Source organism: Catharus ustulatus, chromosome 5 (assembly GCF_009819885.2).
Source record: "Catharus ustulatus isolate bCatUst1 chromosome 5, bCatUst1.pri.v2, whole genome shotgun sequence".
Classification (NCBI taxonomy): Eukaryota; Metazoa; Chordata; class Aves; order Passeriformes; family Turdidae; genus Catharus; species Catharus ustulatus.
Window position 1 is genome coordinate 42,221,113 of NC_046225.1, and position 14,393 is coordinate 42,235,505.

General features: G+C 41.0%; 1 protein-coding gene across 12 annotated transcripts in view; it reads left to right on the forward strand.

Moving 5' to 3' along the window:
• STOX2 (storkhead box 2) overlaps nucleotides 1-6,118 on the forward strand; it is a 151,599-nt gene extending 145,481 nt beyond the window's left edge. For all 12 annotated transcript variants that reach the window (XM_033059597.2, XM_033059606.2, XM_033059607.2 and 9 more), the window contains one exon: nucleotides 412-6,118. In XM_033059597.2, the coding sequence (XP_032915488.1) occupies nucleotides 412-607 (196 nt within the window). In that variant the 3' untranslated portion in view covers nucleotides 608-6,118. The remainder of the gene's footprint in view (nucleotides 1-411) is intronic.
• Nucleotides 6,119-14,393: the final 8,275 nt, after the last annotated feature.

The following is a 14,393-nucleotide window of genomic DNA, read 5'->3' on the forward strand; positions in this document are numbered from 1 at the left end:
TACATGATTGCTGTCCTAGCTCTGCCTAATCACAGAGCTGATATGATGAAGCTACTTTGTGCAAAACTGCACCAGTCAGGAAAGAAAACTAGCACATTCCAAGTACAAGATGGAAGCTATTTCCTTGAGTGAAAAATCCAGATCCTTGATACTGGTTCAGCTTACAGTTTGTGTGACAGTTTCATCTGTGCTTAGTGCTATACCTGTGTTATGGTATGATGACTGCTGAGCACCTCTGGGACGCGTTTTGGAGTAACATATGTGTACTGTCAAAATGAGATGATTCATTGATGTGACATTACATACAAACACAGGAAACTATTATAAAACACTCTGTTCGCCTTTCCTGTCTGGTCGATAGATATACAGGCATGCATATATGAGTGTATATATATTTCTTTTCCATTCCAGTACTCGTGAGAGCCTGGCATCCAACACTTCAAGTATTGTTGAAAGCAACAGACGTCAGAACCCCGCTCTGAGCCCTGCACATGGTGGTGCAGGCCCAGCGTTCAACTTCCGAGCCACTGCAGACCCACCCACGAATGAAGCTGAGAAACTGCAGAAACCTGGTAACTGCCTGCAAGCTTCTGTCACTAGTGTCTGATAGTCAGCCTGCCTCAGATCGTCTGTCTCATCCTATACAGCAAAGTTTACGACACTGGGACTGATGTTTACATCTTCGGGGAAAAATAAAATAAGCATCTCAACCACAGTTTTAGTGTTCATTTAAACTGTGCTGCTATGTAGACTAGGGGCAACAAAGAAGTCTTTATTTCAAGGTATTGCTTTTCACATTTGCGGCTCTGTAGCAACAGAATAGCAGTAGGGATAATATGTACACTTTTTGCTTCACTTAATTGTAACTGAGCACATATATAAAAGTCTAGACACTGTAAGTGTAATCTGCATTTTCAATGTCCATGCAGTTGCCAACTTCATTTTAAAAAATGCCACAGATGTGTGATGCCCCTGGTCAGAGGCTAAAATCTGCTGCAGAGTTCATCATTTTTTTCTTCAAAAACTGAGCCACTGCTGAAAGTAACCAGCCAGGATCACCATGAGGAAAAACAATGCCAAACATGACAAGTCATGACCTCAGCTCTATATGTGAATTATTAATACTAATCAGTCATTTTCACTGTGCATTTTTGTGACACAATTTTACAAATACCTGGTTAAGCAAGTAAAAGGAGGTTTGGGGTTTGTTTTGATTTGCTTTTTTCCTAGGTATGGAGGGTGGGAAGGAAGGTGGCTCCTCCTTTTGTTTCAAAAACACAAGATGTTCAAAAAAGAGATGTTTATTTAATGAGACTTGCTACTTGACCTTCCATAGTCACCAGTGAGGAGGTGGGCCTTTGCATAGAGGGGGGAGTGGGGAGGGAAGGGAAAGATGTAATATCATGGAGCCACAATGTGAAGTGACACGAAATACATTAAATGTCTTCAGTATAATTCTCTTATTTTAAAAAGATGATCTAATTCTTGTGTCACTTCTGGTATTGCAACTTGCCATTAATATAGGAATCAGGATAACTAATTTCTTGGAACAAAAATATCCTTTATGATATAAATGACAAGTATGGCCTGAAGAATCGATTTCTTTCTAGTGGAAGGACATAAATCTATTTTATGTAGCTTATTAAATAGAGTGCCTAAATTAGGCTATTAAAAATAGCATACAGTGTAATGATTATCAGAGAACAAAAGAGGAGAAGTATAAAGTTCTGGCCTTTTTATTCAGTGGATGTTATTTGCAATTTAGCATTTTATGGACATGTCTGGTTTCTAGAAATCCTGTATGTCCACTTGGTTTGCAGTAGAAATCTGAGTCCTGCAGGCACAGTACATCCTAATTGCTCTCCCTAAACTCTTATTCCAATGTAATTAGTACTATGCTAATTACTGCAGAGTAAATCCTACAGATTAAACTCCAAGAGTAATTTTAGGTATAGGGTCACATTCTGCTCTGTTGCTCATGCAAACCTGGTAGTGCAACAAACTGACTATTTTTTATCAGAACAGACAAATTGGTGGAAGAGTAACAAAGATACTAAAATGTGCAACGCCCCAAATTGTTTCCTAGAAAAGGGACATAATACCCTGTCTAGCTCTTGTAGTACACCAGTATGAAACCCAACTGTACATATTAAAACCCAGTATTTTCATCAGGTTCTGGTGACATTTATTACTCTGTATACAAAGTCATTTGAGCTTCACTTATGTTCTCTATTCTCATCAGAAGTCTTTAGTGACAATTCAGCCTTATGTTACACTGTCGGATATAGTTCATTATAAAAAACAGCTTTCTAACTCTGGACACAATCAGTTTCCAGTTCTGTCAAGAATACCCAGTTAATGAACAGGTCTGTTTTCATTGATTTCAGTGTATAAATTCCATTTCATAGGAGCAATAAGACCTTTCAGTGCACATAAAGGAAATTATTGTGCTTTTGGTTGGTTATCAAAGTCACTTGGCCTTCAGCCTTCTGCCTTATCATACCTTCCAAGATGTGCTCTAATTACCATATAATGCTTTGCATGACGCATCTTATTATTCAATATGTAACTCCAGCCGTACTTATTCCATGCCAACTGTTGAGTCAGAGTTTTTGTGGGGAATTGTCATATACTATGCAGTGGCTGACTGTGATTTTGTTTCTGAGATGAGCTCTGACATCAGTAGTATGTATCAATTCAGTAAATAAAAAATTTTAAAAATCAAAATGGTAAAAAAATTTACAGCGATGATCTGAAGTACTAATGGCAGTATTAAAATGTGAAGAGCAGAAACAGGTTTCATCTTTGGGGAAATAATTGTTTGTCATAAGCTAATCAGAATTTGAGCAGGCAGCTGGTTGTACAGAAGACATAATTCCAACAAAATGTGATAGTACATACCTATAAACTGTATAGTATGTTATTTCCTAAAGTTCCCAGAGACCAGCAGACAACATAAATGTCATATTAATGTTGACATGGCATGGTACCAATATTAATGTGACTCTTGGAATATGGAATGTAAACAGAAGTTTCAAATAGAAACGTTCTAATCTTGATTTTTTTTTTCCTTTTAAAATCAACAATGGAAAATAAGAAAATTCCATCTTGAGGTTCTGGTAACAAAACCACGAGAGTGGAGCTTGAGTGCTTTATGTCACCCTAATCCTTTGATGAAATCATAGCCTTGTATTATGTGGTTGCTATCTATCATTCTTCTAATGTATCAATTTAAAGGTTTACAGAGTTAGATTAGGTTGAATCTGTGTTGTGTTCAACTGTAAAGGGTCAACACAAATCTGTCGGCATTTTGCACACTTAATATGTATTATTATAATACAACATGTTACTTTTATGGTATTTTTTTTTACACATATAACTACCTCCATGAATTTGATGAAATGCAGCAACATGAAAAGTGTATTGTACAAAGCAAGGTTAGAAACTTTGAAGCATTAGGTCATGGCGTTCTCTTGTGTGTCAAAGCTTGCATATGAAGTCATCATGTTTCCATTGCCACAATTTCCTTCTACAATGTTAAAAAGATGGCTTTCAGATGAGTCACTTAAAGACTTTGACAAGGCTGCATAATTGGGATAAAAGTGAAAGGGAGGCTGAGACCTTCCATCCTCTCCCCAGTTACTGCTAAAATTTCTGCCTGGTAGAACTTGAAAATGTATTTGTAATTTAGCAAATTAGAAACATCTACAGTCTGTGAAATATGATTGACAGTTTGGGGTTTAACAGAAGACACTCTGGGTATTTTCTTGGCAGCCTTCAGATACTTGGGGCCCTACTCTGCCTCCATCTTTGTCAACATTAGTACGTCATGGTTTCTGTGAACTGGCAAGGGTGTTAAAACAGCTCTTCCTTTAATGATCCACACTCTGGTCTAGATTGTGTGCATCTAAAATATTTGCTCCTATAGAAATTACCACAGCCTTTAATTCACGTTACTGGGAGCAGTATTAGGGTCCCTACTCAAGGTATGTGCCTATTGTTCAAAGAACATGGGCAAGTTTCCAAGAAAAATTAAGCTGGCTTTTGAAAAGTAGCCAGCTGCAACAAGCCACCTTTCAAGAGGGAAGAAAGAAAGATTTTTTCCAAGAACCAAAGGAAGAAAGTGGCAGTTGAACCTAAGCAGATCGCATTATATACAAATCCCGATTTATGAACACCTTTCAGCAAACCTAGTACCATTATCCTGATGCAAATTAATATACAATCATCAGTTGAGCTAATTTTGCCATTTTAAGTATTTCAGTTAAAAATTTAGAAGAAACCATTTAGCCATTTGACTCCCAGCACCACTGTAAAATGACTGTTATATGTGAAACAACGTTCACTCAACTTTAAAAAATAAAAATGTATTGGAAAACAAATATTTTAATGAAAACCGTGGCCTAAGTGCTTGCCAGCAGTAGTCATTGTTAGGAAAGAGAACAAGCAAAGCAGTATTCAGAGGCCATCATGAACACGGATAATACTTTGCACTTAAATCACACCTTTTTGCCTGAGGGTCTCAAACTACTTGCCTGTGAGTAGGCAGAGTTCACTGACCCTACTTTTTGTCTGGGCCCATTGGAAAAAGCAAAGGCTAAGAGTCTGCAGACTAACTTATTAACTAGTTGCTTTTTTAAAGTTATTGAAGTAAGTTTAACAGTTAACCAAAGTGTTTAATGTTTATATTCTCAAATTATTCTTTTAGCGCATTTAGTTTGTTTAAGTGAGAAACTACTTTATGGCTCTGCAAACACTCTTAGATTAGCAGTTCCAAAACCAAGTTTGCAGTCATACAAGTACTGGCAGCAGTGGTTTTAGAAACAGTCATGTTAATTAAAAGTTTGTTTTTCAAATACATTTTGTAGTGCTTTTCCTAACACAATTGTTCAAATTGTTGTGCTGAGAAAGCAAATAGCACTCCTAATCTGGTGTTATACCCACAGTTTACAATTCTCTTTGCTCTTCTGAAGAAAACTGTACAGTATTAGAGAGAAAAGTTCTATTTTTACAAAATTCTTTAAAAAAAAAAAGGCTATATATCTAAAATGTTCCCCCCAGCATAAGTAAAGTGCTCATTACTGCATGACACACATGCAGTGGACCCACCAAAAGACAAGCTGGTGCTAGAATAAACCAGGACTATCACACTTCTTTAATAGTGGCGCTCTAAACGTTGGTTTCAGTTATGCGAGTGTAAATCTGGCATAACTCCCCTGATCTCTGAGGATCTGAGAGAGATGGGAATGGGTCGTTAACTCCATTGAAGCTCAGTTCTGAGCTGAGGGTTTCCGTGTTCCTGCCCCCACCCCGAGACACTGAACACAGAGAAGGAGCAGAAGGCCACACAGCTGGCTCTGGAAGGGCAGCTGGGGCTGAATCCCTGCTGGAATGCACAGCCACCCAGCTGGGATCCGTGACAGCCGCCAGGGTGCCCCACCTCGGGAGGGTGATCTTCCACGTGGTGCACTGCCCTCCTGTTGTATATCGGTTAGAGCCACCCAAAGGATACCCACCCAGATGTATGAAAGGGCCCTTGGAGTAATTGGCACAGATGTTACTTTTATGTGTGGAGGAGATTTTAAGTTTAAAGGGATCATAATTCTGCAGGTAATTTTCTGTGAGTGACTGAATGTGGCTGTTGCATTAGGTTTAAATGAGTTAATAAATGCAAGTGGGACTTACTGTATGTTAGAAGGGAGTTTTGCAGCCAAGACTGCCTTGTATAAATGTGTTTGCACTGAAAAAAAAAATTAAAAATTACTTGGTCTCTGGTTGCTGTAAAGGTCATCCAAGATGGATGTTCTGTTTATATTGTATAGTATTTCATATGAAATAATTGCAGTTCATGAAATGTCTTCCCTAACGTTACTGATTTATAACAGCACATTTGTAACATGGTTTTTATTGTGTCAGTGTACCATATTGTAAATGATGATTACTTGTCATGCTTAGTATAATAATTTAAAGGAAAAAAAAGGACAGGGATTTTTGTAAGTCTATATTTGAAAGTCCCTCCATATGGTAATATTGTGTTCATGTTGTTTATGTAGTGTTGTGTGAAATATCCATTTTGGATTGTGTTACTTTTTAAGATATTAAATAACATTTGGTTATATGTTCTAAGTGGATTCTTTGCACTCATCGGTGGTTTTTAGAGAGTATATTTATATTTCCATTTAACATGCTGTTTCTCTCCCTCACATAGGAAACCTTGCAAACCAGAAATCTCAGATAAACAAACACTGTAACAACTCTCTGTGTTCCTCTGTGCTTTATAAAAGCTCTTTAGGCCACTAAGAGTGCAAGGGAGAAAATACACCCTTTTTTCTGGCTTGGACTGGGCGGGAAGTTGACAGCTGCAGGGGGAGTGTGATCTCCACTGAATATGAGTGCTCAGCTGAGATGCACCCAAGCTCCAGGAAATGAGAAGTCCATTAGGACCTCCTGATGCCAAGGGCAACAGGTGTCAGGTCCCTCTTTTCCTCTCCTCTCCATCCTCATGAGCTAAAGGAGGCTCTGGTGCACACCCAAGAGAGAGGGTTCTAGCAAGGAATATTTTTTACATTCTTCAAGAAAACTGATAGCTGCTGATTGGAAAGGCCCAAGTGGACAATGTAACATTCAAGTGCCATTTTCCAACCTTCTGCCACTACCTGGAAGAAGGTTTGGAGGAAGTTTATTTCCAGGAGATTTGCCACAGCTGTCCCATGAGAACTGCTATTTGCCAAGGTCAGCTATGAGAATTTACAACATTTATAAGATAAAAAACAAAGCAGCAACTCTTGGAAGTAGGTGCTGTCTTAAGCACCTTGGCTTGTCATCTGCTAGTGGCACATACTACTACCACACTGTACTAGTCTGAGCACATTCCCCTTCATCCATCTGCTTCCACTGTAATCTATCTTCATGAAATTATGCATGTTAAATTACAAGGGCGAAAAAATCCCAAAACCAGACAGGGTTTGGTTAGGGCTTTATGCCAGCACTGACATAGTGCTTTCGCACAGGCACAGTCAATTTTGGGTTTTGGTAGACTCACACATTCAAGGCCTTTTCAGTATTACTGGAGAAGTTTGCAAACACTATTTCCTCCTCACAGAGCACTTTGTTTCTCTTCTTATGGTGTGCATGTATTTTAGGTGCTAAATTAGGCTGATTATTAATTACCTAGAAAGGAACCACTGTTGTCCAAAGTTACCACTCTTTGCTCTTTAAAACTTGTTGGCAAGCCTGGCTTGAGTTCTCTTTATACTTACTCTGCTGACAGGTAAACTGAAGATCTTGATCAAGTGACATCTTTTTCGTCAAACATGGCCTGTAACACACTGAAAATGTGGCTGAAATCTTCAGGCACTGCTTGGCTGAAGAAGTATTCTCTTGCTGTTAGGTCACGCCTTTCTGCTGAGAGCACTGAGTAGATTTACATCCCTCTGTATCTATGGATATCTTACATTTGTAATACAACTTTTTTGAAAAATCATCTTTCCAGATTTTTTCTCCATCAGCCTCTCAACTGTTTCTTTAGTCTGTTGTTTTCCTCACAACTTGCTTTCTATAATATCCTTCTTCTATTGAATCCCCTCATCTTCTGCTTCTTTTTGACATTTATTCTCCTTCAAGTTGGGTTTTTTTTTCCCTACATGTTACTTGACACAGGAGTTCTTCTGGCCCATTTCTCATCCTCCCCTCTCAAAATGTCATTCTAATCTTAGAGTGTCTTTCTCCCACTTTTCCATTACTTTCCCTTTTTCACTTTCCCTGCTCATCAGAAAGACCTTAGAGAAGAAGAGGTGATCAGCTACTTCAGGATAGGTGCTCCTGTCAGCACTTCCCTTCAAGCCATGCTGTTGCAGTTTTTAATTTTAAAAATATTTAGGAATGTAAATACACCCCCATATTTTTGTCCTTTCTGTTCTCTTCCTCCTTTTGGCTGCTGCTCCTGGTTCTTTTAAGGACTATGTGCCATTCTGCCCAGCATCTCTGTGATTTGAGGGCTCAAAGAGAAGCCACAAAACCCCAAAATGTACTGGAACACCAGGTCCCATCTGTTTTCCTCAGGGCATCAAGCAAGGCCTCAGGTAAATGTTTTAAAAAGCAATCTATTCAGCTGTGTTTTGCAGAGTGGATATGAAGAAAATGGCACGCAGTTACTAGGCTTTCCTGAACTGCAGGGAAGGAGCCCATGGCTCTGACACTCCTATTCACTGTACTTGGTACTTGAAGAGAGAAGGGATTTGAGCAATCAGTGATGCTGGTGCTTTGATAACTACCTGTGGTTTTGTGTGGAGATAGCTGAGTTTGCATTTATAAGCAACTTCCATGCCAGTAGGTCCTCATATTTAGAAAAGTATTTTTAGCCCAGCTGTCACAAAAGAGATGAATGGGGACAAGGAATGGGAAATCCCTAGTACTTTTATTTAACATCTTTTTTCTCCTCTCTCATTCTTATAATAAGTACATAAAACCTAACCCTGTTCTGCCAGCTATGTGAAAGTAAGCAAAGACAGTAAATAATACCAGCATGGCTGTGCATACACTGAAATAGTTATATACTTGGGTTGCTTGCTTGTTTAGGGAAACCTGAAGCCTTTTGTTTTGAGTTCTCTCAATCTCTTTCTTCTTGTCTGTTGCTTGTTGCTGGTAAAATTAGGCCAGTTGCTTTGTAAGTGCCAAAGAGCGTCACTCTGGCAGGAAGCTGCAAAGTAGCAGCTTCCAGTATGTTCAGTAGGGTGCCAGTAGTGAGAGGACAAGCAAGAGCCAGGGGCCTCTCCTGTGGGTATAGGCTTTTCTCAGGCAGAAGTCAAAAGGTACACCAGCACTGGCACTTCAGCTGCAAGCAGGGCTGTGCTCCAGCAAGGACTGTCCTGGGTGCCCACATGCACTGTGCTGTAGTTCCTGTAGCAGTCTCAGCATAGATGGGCTGCACCATTTGCTGATGAAACTTCTGTACCAGAGGATGCACATCAGGAGGAGAGCCGTGGCACTACAGCCTTTTTGGATTCTATCTGCTGGGTTCTTGGAAAATGAGGACTTAAGTAATTAACTTTACAGGGCAGCTTGTGCACTGGAAGGGTTTGAATGCAAGTCCCACCCATGACCTGTGTACCTGGAGCTTGCCGTTTTTGTGTCTCCACTATGCGCACACTGTGCATGTACCACTGAGCAGTGACTGCCAGGAGCAGCCATCAAGACTGCAAACTTAAGGACTCAGAAGTGCAAACCTTTGGGCTAGGTGTGCCTTAGGATTATGGGCAATGGCAAGGACAAGGACAGCAGAGAGGGACATTTGACTTTGGTTATGGCAGATGGTAGGTGTCCCTGCCTCCACAGTGAGGTCTCCCTCCTCTCTGCATCGCTGTTCCTTGCTCAGTAGCCTTGAACCAAATCCCCAGTCTCAGCTTCCTCCCTGAAGACCTAAGGCAGGCAATATATTTATTGTTCCTCCTTTAAGCTAGACCCCTTCGCCTTTATGGTTTTATTGTTACCTGCAACCCAATATCGAGAGACAATTATCTCTCATGCTTTGCTGTTAGGCAGCAGACAAGTTTCACCAAATCACAGTTTGTACAGGAAAAAACCAAAGTTTTAACCAAAATCCCTTATTTTTGCAGATCGAAATTAAAAAAATAAAATCCCAGAAATCAGAATCTTTACAATGACGAATAGTTTTGAAAAGCTCTTTCACTGCATTCAAAACATTGGCCTGGAGATGGGTGGACTTTTCTTGATCCAGAAACTAATGAAAGACTGTTGCCTTAAAATATTTAGACCATTGCAGATTTCAGAACTGCTTGTCTTTCTAAACATTAGTTACTTGTGATGTTGCAGAAGAGGAAGCTGCCTTTTGACACTGGATTAGTAGCAGGTAGTCAGGTCCAGTCAGTTTAGTGTCACCTGATGGCTGGCGCTTTTTTTTTCTTTTTTTTTTTTTTTTTTTTGAAAGATTAATATAATCTCTAGACTATATTGGCATTACTATTTGAATTCTGTGTCTCATGACTGCAGCCTTGTGCCATGGATATTTCTTCTAAATTGGGATTTCTGCAACTCAAGGGGAAGAGAAGGAGAGTGGATACCATTCTCTATAAGGAAAATGAGGGAATTGGAATATCAAGGCTTAAAATCCTGACAGAGTTCACCAAAATAAAGAGGACAACTCAAGGACAGAGGAATATGAGAATGTACTTCAGTAGCAGGGGAGTAATAGTTAGGATAAGCAGATGGAGAAGGAATATCAGTTCAAGAAAGAAGAAAACATTGGAAGGCTGGAGGATCCTGAAGTCCCAAAAACCAACTGAGGTGGGGAACTACGATGCTTGCCTTCATGGTTTATACAGAATTAAACTAAATAGCAGCTGATACTGGAATGTTCTGACATGTCTGTGGTTGTACTGTAAGCATGTGGCATCCCTGGGTGATGCCCAGCAGGGGCCAGAAGATGGTGCAGCCACCGAGGGCAGCAGGAGTTGGCTTTCCTGGAGGTGCCCCATTCGCAGGCAGAGTGGGCTCCTGGAAAAAGCCCTGTGGGAAGGGATGGAGAGAGATCCTGGTAGGGGCCATCTGCCAGTCCATGCAGATTCCTTCTCTCTGCTGTCCAAGCACGATGGGCCCTCCTTACTCCTGGTTAACTCCTGGTCTGAAGAACAACTTGCCACCCTTCACCCACTAGGTAGAAACTAGGCACATCTTGTAAATCTGGGGAGGTATTCTCCTCTGCTCAGGCAGCCCCCTAAAACACAACTTCTAATTGTTTGTCTCACACTCCTGATGTGTGCAGGAGGTTTCTGCTCCTGAAAGTTCTGGTTACCCTCAAGGTGCCCACATTTGCCTTAGAATAAAACCTTCTCCTTTTCCCCCCACATTCATATCATACATGCAATAGCCTGCTGCTCATTCCCTTGCAAGGCCTGCAAAGTGCCTCCAAATTTATTTTGTGTCCAAAAAAACCATCTCCTCTCTGCAGCAGGAGGTCTGTGATGCAACCCAGATGTTTGCATGTGGCTGCAGTCACCACACACAACAGATTACAGGAGGAAGGTGGATGACCACCAAGCAATTTCTTCTCCTCTTGTCACTTCTTGGAGGCAGAGAAGTTTTGCTGTTGGCTCTGTTTGCCATGATGGTACTTGAAAGTTTCTCCATTTCTAGCTGTGATTGTCAGGGGAACTGGGAGGGAGATGCAGAACAGGTTCAGATCATTCTATAAAATTTATCTTATATCTTCTGTTTACCTATTGCCAGTTCTAAATTAGTCCATCACCATCCCTTCAAACAGAGGAAAAGTGCTGGCAGAGATCATCTTCACCCTGTGGCTCTGTTTGTATGCTCAGTACAGCCTCAGGCAGGGTTCATGGCTCTCTCTGTTTGCATCTGAAATTTCTCCCATCCTTGCAGGATTTTTGGCAAAAAAATGCTGCTTTTGGAGGCTGGGTTTGTTCCTGGCCAGCTGGAGCCCTTGTCTCTGGCTGAGACCCTGGATGAGCTTGTTAAAAAATAATTTATTCAGTCTTAAAATGCGTTTATCATATGAAAGTTGTTGGGCCAGAGAGGGTCTCTGTGCTGCAATGACTACCTGTGCCCAGGCACACAGGTGTGTGGATGGTACTTTCTCACAGTGAGGCTGCCTGCCTGCCTTATTATTTCACATTCTAGCTAGGATGACACTGTTAGGACTGCCATGACCCACACTGGTGACAAGCAGCAAGTGTTGGAGGGGAACACAGAGAAAGAGCTCCTTTTACACAGAAAATTTTCTATGCTTCAACACTATGCTGAAAATAGGGCTAGCAAAACAAGACATTATTTTCAAGATAGAAGAGAATACTCAGCTTAACCAAGTCAGGCAAGTGGCTGAGCAGCTCTTCACTAGAGAGACCTTTTTCTTCAGAGGTTGAAACTGGTAAAGACCCTGTCCACTCTGCCCTTTTATCAGCAGTCTCAAACAAAATGCTGTTTTGCTCAGCTCCCTGGAAGGATGCCAAAGCTTAATGTTAACAGGAGTACACCTTTCCTATGGACAAGAGGGAAAAAAACAACAAAAAATATAATCTGTAGTGATCTGTGCTGGCAGCTTTTTCTGAGAAATAGTCTATATAATTCACAACAGCAAGGAGATTTTTATCAACTAATTACTTTAGAAGAACAGACTGATGGGAACAGTCCCCCAGCCTGTACTTTGGCAGAAGGTAAATTCTGTCCAGTGATGCCTCACACACACACTGGATGTGTGGAGAAAGGCAGGGTAGGAGTAGATGTGGAGAGGAGAGGAATAGCACAGAGAAATTGTGTTGACAATCATGGGGACATCCTTTTCTAAATGGGATGAGGATCTCCAGCTTGTACTGATACATAGTTTGTTTTCATGGCACTATTTATAATTTTGCTTGGAAAATTACAAATTCCTTATAATCTGTCATGTATCTGAATTATTTTCTGTATTTTCAATGGGACAAACTACCATTTTCTTGACTGATTCAGAACAGTGGACACTGGAAACAATAAACTGACCAGGAACAATGGAGCAGTGTATGTGAAACCTGGCTGGATATTACCTTTTGGATTGGAGCCCATTGAAGCTGATTTAGGAAAATCCACCCTTGATCTCATCCCATGGCTTTTCCATCACAGGGTACCACAGACAATTTCAGATATGCCCAGATCATCTGCTTCAGACGTCCTTGAATGCAGCTGTCCTGTAGGCACCAGGGGAAACTGTGTGAGACACAAAGCAGCAGCTCCTCTGATTTTTGGGATCCTTCAGTGAGAGATTCATTTGAAGTCTGTCAATGGCAGCTCTCCAGGACAATGAGGATATGTGGCTGTCACCATCCCACATGATGAGACACTTCACCTGCCATGGAGCAACCCCCTGTGGAGAGCAGGTCCTGTTTCTGTTGCCTCAGCTCCTACACCATTTATTCCTCCATCCTCCTCCTTTGTATTAATTTCCTGAGCTGCCCTAGCTGTCACATCTGCACAGTTACCAGCTGGTTTCCCATTTTTAATTGCCCTCAGAGGGCTTCTTCAAGGGGCACACCTGCTTTTGTGGGGGCCTTAATTTGTCACTGTCCAAACTGGAGCAGCAAGCATTTAAAATTCAGCCTCTATGAGCGTGTTGTATTTCTTCAAGTGCGTGATTAATTGCTAGGCCTTTTCAGGCCGTGCTCAACTATTTCTGCATAAAACAGAGTCTGTCTTCTGCTGGAAAGCTCCCCACATTATGGATATTAAATATCTTCTTGTCTGTAGGACCTGGGTTTGTTCATCCCATTTGTTCCCAATGAAAAAGCTCGTATGAAACGCAAAGAAAACTCAGTGCCCTCACAAGTTTATTCTGTTTAGAGGGGAAAATCCAGTTATTTTTCTTTGTCAGAAGTGTTCTTGGAAGGAACCACTTGAGATTAAGGCAGGAGGGGATGTTTCAGGATGTTTCACCCAGGCCCTGCAGCAGTGTAAGTAAGCAGTTTGTATAATCCAGCTCATAAACTGCTTGAATTCCACCTTAAGAAACATTCAGCTTGGTTTTTATGTTTGTTTGGGGGTTTTTTGTGTGTGTGTTTGTTTTTTTATGTTTGGGGGTTTTTTTTGGGGGGGGGGGATTTTTTTGTTGTTGTTGTTTTTGTTTTTTCTGTTGTTTTTTGTTTTTTCCTGGTCCTCTTTCACAGTTGCTATTTGAAGGCTACTTTAAAATCTTAGTTTGTATGCCCAAAATTATTTCTTTGTTATAGCTGTGGTTGGAGAATTCCTCCATGGATGGGCAAGGGCTGCTTTCTCTCTCTCTTACAGAATCTACTCAGTTGGGATGTTGTCAGCAAGGTTATCCCTCTCTCAGCCCTTGCATTCTCACAGACAATGAATGAGCTGTAAGATGAAAACCACATTGCTGCCTACTCTGGCAAGCAAGGAAACAAAGTCTTGCACCCCAAAGCTCCACCAGTAAGGAGTACATGGAAAAGTTATAATGGGAGAGTGCCATTTACAGATGGATGGATGGAGGGATGGATAGATGGATGGATATATTAAGAGGCAAATAGGCCCTTCCAAAAATTAATTTTTAATTTGTCAGAGCCTCCCTCTGCACAGGGATCATGTAGAAGGTGTGAGGCACCACTCGGAAGTCAGAAGCAGGCTCCTGCTGAGTCATTTGGTATGGCCATGGCCTTGCAGGGGTAACACTAACCTGAATTTGGGATACACTGAATGCCAGTGCACTGGTTGTTTCAGTGATGTACCATGAACAGCATGTGGGACCTCTGAAGAAAGGTTAAAACTGACTCTAATGGACACATAGCCCAGTTGCACACATTTATGTGGCCAGGAGCCTTTGCATGGAGGCAGCCCTGTGAGAGCAGCAGGCTGAGTATTCAATAGGGATTGTGGATGATCCTCTG